This window comes from Myotis davidii, unplaced genomic scaffold, assembly GCF_000327345.1.
Source record: "Myotis davidii unplaced genomic scaffold, ASM32734v1 scaffold616, whole genome shotgun sequence".
Lineage (NCBI taxonomy): Eukaryota > Metazoa > Chordata > Mammalia > Chiroptera > Vespertilionidae > Myotis > Myotis davidii.
The window spans coordinates 4,307,331-4,312,855 of record NW_006291965.1 but is presented as its reverse complement, the minus strand read 5'-3'; the positions used below and the strand labels follow the sequence as shown (position 1 = coordinate 4,312,855).

The following is a 5,525-nucleotide window of genomic DNA, read 5'->3' as shown; positions in this document are numbered from 1 at the left end:
TATTCTGGGCTCATAGCAACCAAAAACCATAGAATGAAGGTTCAATAGAAAAAGGAAGCTTGAGGCCCTACATACACATCCCCATCAGGGAAGGACACTGGACCCAGAGAGTTAAGAGATCCGTTCCAAGAAACCATCTCATCATATGAACAAGATATTAAGCTTCATTTCTCTTCAATTTAATTCAACTTTATCCACTCACACAAAATTACGATTCTATAAACATGCAAATCTTCCCTATGTTCTCCATAAAACTATCTTTGCCTCAGTCTTGAATAGCTATATTTACATGCCCTCCAAAATGCAAAATCTAAGGCATTATAAAGGTTCTCCTGTGGCCCCCAGCAAACAATAAGAACACTTGAAAATACAAAGAATCATAGAAAAATAAAGATCACATTTCACAGACACTAGCTTTTTCACCACAGAGACAACTATTTACTTCAACAAATACTGGGTCTTTTATAAGGCAGTGTCAATTTTATTGCTTTCGAAATAATGTGTAAAGTGTGAAACTTTACAATTTGCACATGAGCAATTTCCAACTTTAAGTTTAAATATGTGGTGAGAAGTACATGCATACGAATATAAATCTTTTAATCGCCATCATTTACATTAGAAATTTCTTTATACAAACATCTCAACTTTTTTCTTTAAAAAAAAATTAGCAACTGGTAAGAACCCTCTGAGAGTGCAGAAAATCCAGCTTTCCATTTCAGCAGGCTTTCACTGAGAGATGTGAGTGATGGCAGATGAAGGCCTCTTGAGAATAGACTCAACAGAAAATGACAGCGGTTCATTCACAGAGAGTTTTGTTCCAACTTGTTTGGCTACAAAAAGGTCTTTTGCACATCTATCTATTGTAAATGTGTACTTCTGGTTCTCCTTGACTAAACACTCTCTGTGTTTCTTTGGGGCCTCTTCAAAGGCCTCTTTGACAAATGGTGTTTTCAACTCAGGACCCGATTTGTCATTAAGAGTTTGCTGGAATAATGAGTGGAATGGATTATGTTTAAGTGGCAGAGGGTGCCTGGTGCTTTCTTTGCTGATCTTGGTTAAGATGTGCCCTTGAGCTGCCAGGGAGTCCGTGTCAACAACTGGAGAGAAATTCCGTTGGGGTGGGGAAAACGCAGACCTCTCAGGGACAGCCTGGTGACCCTGAAGGTCACTTCTTGAGGTCTGGACCTCGGGAGTGTGAGGCAGCACCAGAGAGCCTTCCAATTTGGGTGGCATCACGTCGTGTTCGGCACTGAGTCCATCCTGGACTTGTACTCCCTTCAAGTCCCAGCTGGCCCCAGATTTCAGGGCTTGAACTGAGGTGGTGGTGTTTAGCAGGCATTGCTGGTAGAGGAGAGTGTCACTAATGGGGCCACACTTGGGCCAAACTAAAAATCTTGAAGACAAAGGATACTGTCTGTAAGTTGTGGCCACACTGACATTTGAAGAAATTAGTTCCATATTCCCAGACCCTGAATACTGCATGGTTAGATCAAGACAGGTGGGCAAAAAATTACAGAAGTCTTTGCTTGGTGGTTCCACCGGGGTAGGGCTGTAGGCACTTTTGTAGTTGTATTCAGGTCCATGCACCATGCGGTTGGGCAGGAACAAGGCAGCAGCTTGGGAAGCTTCCAACATCTCCCTCTCTTTATATTCTCTCTCCAGCATAATGTTCTCCAACTCTTTATCAGCAAAGGCCCGCCTTTTCCTCATCCGGTCACTTACTGGGGGAGGTAGAGGTAAGCTCCCTCCCACATAAGTCTCTGCTGGTATGGGACGGTAGCCTAGAATAAGCAAGCATTGCACATGAAAGAGATTAACATCTAGGAAAGAAAAATCTGGAAACCCAGAAGGCAACAGAAACACTGCAAATTGGGAGAACAAGTGTTTACAGTTCTGTATCACTAACAATTCTATACAGAAAGCGAAAGTACTGGTTCAATTTTAAATTGTTCCCTTTGGGGGAAAGAATATGTGTGTTGTAAAACTTTTTGTTATTGTTTTTGTAGTTGTAAGTGTGTTTGTTTATTTTGACAAGTGTACTTTACTGGCTGAAATTTTAATATTCTTCCCAGGCTCCTACATATTAAGAGACAAGGCTGCTGATCTTATTTCAATCAATGATTTACTACTATCCATATCATCTCATTCCATTATTTAAAAAAGATATCTATACCTAGAGCTGATGTCACTTTTAGTTTCTAAAGATGGCTCATTATGTACATTGTAACAGTTGGAGAATAATCCAAGGAGAACTAGGAAAAAAGAGAAAGTTAGAGAGATTAGTGAGGAGAAAAACAGAAAAGACATAAGGAAACAGGGAAACACAGAAAACTAAAAAGAGCTGTTAACTAGTCAGATTCTCCAGTGAACTTTGAACCAGGCTGCTGACTACTATAATAGTACAAACAAGCAAACAAAAGCAGGGCCAGGCACTGAGATGCCCTGCTATATTGAAAATAACTAACACGTCGTTTTTCCCAAGCACTAATCCTGTTGGCCAGATCGCCACATGGTGGAGCATGCAATCATTAGAAGATAGATGAAGTCATCGCACACTTTATGAAGTCAAAAACAAAAATCAGTATAACAACATAAATAGAATTCCTGGTAGCATAAAACGCTTTCATCATCCCCAAGTACACTATCAAATTTGTTTGAAGGATCCATTGTAATGTTTGTGTTTACATAGTGACAAACCCATCGTACTCATTTGCAAATAAAATAAAATGTGAAAATCAATGTTTCCTTTTCTATAGTAAGTTTTTTGCCAGGAAGTTATTTACTTAAATTTACTATTCCACTTCATCCTCCCACTTCTCAAATTGCATTGACACAATTTCAGCGTATTAGTGTGGTCCCTATGGTTATAAAATTTGTTTAGCTAGTTTGTAATCAAATTCACTTTTAATGCACCAGAAACTATGCTAAGGTCAGAAGTACACAGCACAGGGTAAAACATAAACAAAGTTTAAAGCCTGTCCAGAACAAATTCAATTCAGAAGCCACATAAGAAAAAACAAAATTCAAATGTCTACTTTAAAAAAAATCTGCTTTTCAACCTGAATCTTGATGTGACAATAATTAGAGCAAATATAAACTTTTCTTTTCCTTAAATGGTGAAAGGTAGTCAGTATATTATTTACCAGATCAATAAATAAATCCCAGACCCAAACAGAGATGCTTTGAAAAATCAGTAATATTTTAAGAAAAATCAATGTATCCCCAGGCTTTAGAGAAAGTGAAAATATGGAGTTAGAAATTTCACACTGTTCAAATTTAATCTCAACTTCACTTGTTTCATTCTACAATCTCACCTATCAAAGTAATAAGCTGTGGAATAACCACAATTACAGATAAGTCAGGAGGGAAATGGCAAAATGAAAAAGAGTGGAATCAGAGGTTGGATCACCCAGACTAGAAGTCTTTGTTAGTGTGGGTACTGTTAAACTTCTTATTTGACATACTCTATTCAGCTCCAACAACAAAACAATTTTTTTAAATTTATTTCCTTTCAGGACAAAGGACATCTGCCCTGGATCATGTGGCTGTGTATCTTTGCACACCACTCACACCAGGGCAAATTTCACAGCACTCCATCTTAACCCAACAAAATTATCAGTGACAAAAACAACAGGAGGTGTGTGAGATTCATTTTCTCACATCCTGATTTCCTTCCTCCAACAAAACCTTCTAATAAAAGGTATGTCCCCCTAGGATTACTCCTTCAGAGGTTAACAAAAATACCATACAGCCAGAATGATGAGAATCACTCAGAACCTCCTTTTAAAGGCTAAAGGGATGACTTTGCGTTGCTTTACCTTCTAAAATACTTTTGGCCAGCAGACTGGGTGCCCTCACTTGCCTCTGATACACGGCTTTGCGCTCGAAATTATTCTGTTTCCCAGAAAGCCCCTTCTTGTCCTGCAAACACAAGAAACATAATCATTAATGCCCTGAAGAGAAGGAAAGGGGTGTCAGCAACTCTCCCCAACCTAAATGTATTTAATTTTCCTATTCCCTGTTTAAATGCTTCCAAACTTATTAGCACACCATAATCCCAGGGCAATGGAGCTAGCTCTGTCCGAAGCCACCCACTGGGGACGTGGGTCCTGGCTTCCTCCAGGGCTGCTTTGCTAGGGTCCTCCCAGGCACACCCAGCAGCCAGAAGTGGGGGGACGGCCTGGAGGAAGGAAATGCGGTGGAGCAGGTGGGAGCCCAGCCTGAAACAGCACCGGGTCCTCTGCGGCCGGAGGTGGGGCTGAAGGTGCCCAAGACCTGCCACTGGGCAGTGACTTGGGCTGGTTTCTGCTCGGCAGGACGGATGGGCCGGGTGCCGGCGCAGGGAGAGAGATGAGGGTCCGTATCTCTCAGGCTCCCCGGTCTGGCGAAAACTCGGGATTGCTCACGGGGCGTCTGGGACTCAGCAAGGCGAACAAAACCCTCCGAGGCCGAGAGCACAAGACCTAGCTGCCGCCGTCCCGCCTGGTGGGTAGGCTTCCGGGCCCTGCGACGCCTCCGCCCCGCCCAGCAGGCCAGGCCACGGGGAGCGAAGACACTCAGGGCCCCGGTGAAACACACCGGACGCGGGAGGAGGCCGAGTCCAACCCAGAGCAGGGCCACCTCGGGCGTCCAGCGCGCACTCTCCGCGGACCTTGGGAGGCTGTTTTCCACTCCCTAGCCAATCCTCGCCAAAAAGTAAAATTTAAAAAAAGAAAAACACTCTCGCCCTAGCCGGTTTGGCTCAGTGGACATAGCATGGGCTTGCGGAATGAAGGGTCCAGGGTTGGATTCCCGTCAAGGGCACCTACCGCGGTGGCAGGCTCCCGGCCCTGGTCCGGCCCCTGCAGGAAGCAACCACCAATCCATGTTGTCTCTCTCACATCGATGTTTCTCTCTGTCTCTCCCTCTCCTTTCCACTCTCTCTAAAATTCAATAGAAAAAAATATCCTTGGGTGATGATTAAAAAAACAAAAACAAAAAGAAAGCCTTCCCCGGCCTTAGCGTGGGAGGGGGCGCTGGAACACGTGGGAACTTCCAGGCGCCTCCACCGGCAGCACCGCTCTCCCCGCTGCGGGGCCCACAGGGGAGGCCGCAGACACCCCTCCGCCGGCGCTGAGGTAGTTCTCGGGCTGGAAACTTCCGACTGCGTGGCCTTGGGTTCGGACACGCAATTTCCCACGCAACTTCTGGTCTCGTCTGCACAATGGGCACCAAGCTCAGTCTTCATTACCGGGCCCCGGACGGAGGGCGGAAGCTCCGCGCCATCAGCACGAGTGCAGCAAAGGACGCCGGGCACTGCACCAACCCTCCCATCCTCCTCCCGACACCACCAAAATAAACTTTAAAATATGAAAATAAAATGCCTTTCCCGTCAGGTCCCGAGCGGGCCCAAGCGCTTCCAGGGCCCCGACAGCCTCTGTGTTATTTAGTTCTGTTCATCCTCACCTGAGGGTAGTTTTTCCCCACTGATTTTTAGAGAGTGAAGGGGAGGGGGGAGGAGGGAGATGGGAAGGAAGGAGAAAGGA

The 5,525-nt window shown here is 44.6% G+C and overlaps 1 protein-coding gene across 2 annotated transcripts; it reads right to left on the bottom strand.

Moving 5' to 3' along the window:
• Positions 1 to 311: 311 nt before the first annotated feature.
• On the bottom strand, positions 312 to 4,699 carry DMRT2 (doublesex and mab-3 related transcription factor 2). 2 transcript variants are annotated; one of them, XM_006765298.2, is made up of 3 exons: positions 3,819 to 4,697; positions 2,174 to 2,252; positions 312 to 1,781 (listed from the first exon to the last, which is right to left on the bottom strand). In XM_006765298.2, exon 3 carries the CDS (start codon positions 1,708 to 1,710, stop codon positions 727 to 729), a length of 984 nt encoding a protein of 327 aa, XP_006765361.1. In that variant the 5' UTR covers positions 1,711 to 1,781; positions 2,174 to 2,252; positions 3,819 to 4,697; the 3' UTR covers positions 312 to 726. The 2 variants fall into 2 exon arrangements, with proteins under 2 accessions (XP_006765361.1, XP_006765360.1); XM_006765297.2 differs by lacking the exon at positions 2,174 to 2,252 and having other exon boundaries at positions 456 to 1,781; positions 3,819 to 3,921; positions 4,051 to 4,699.
• Positions 4,700 to 5,525: the final 826 nt, after the last annotated feature.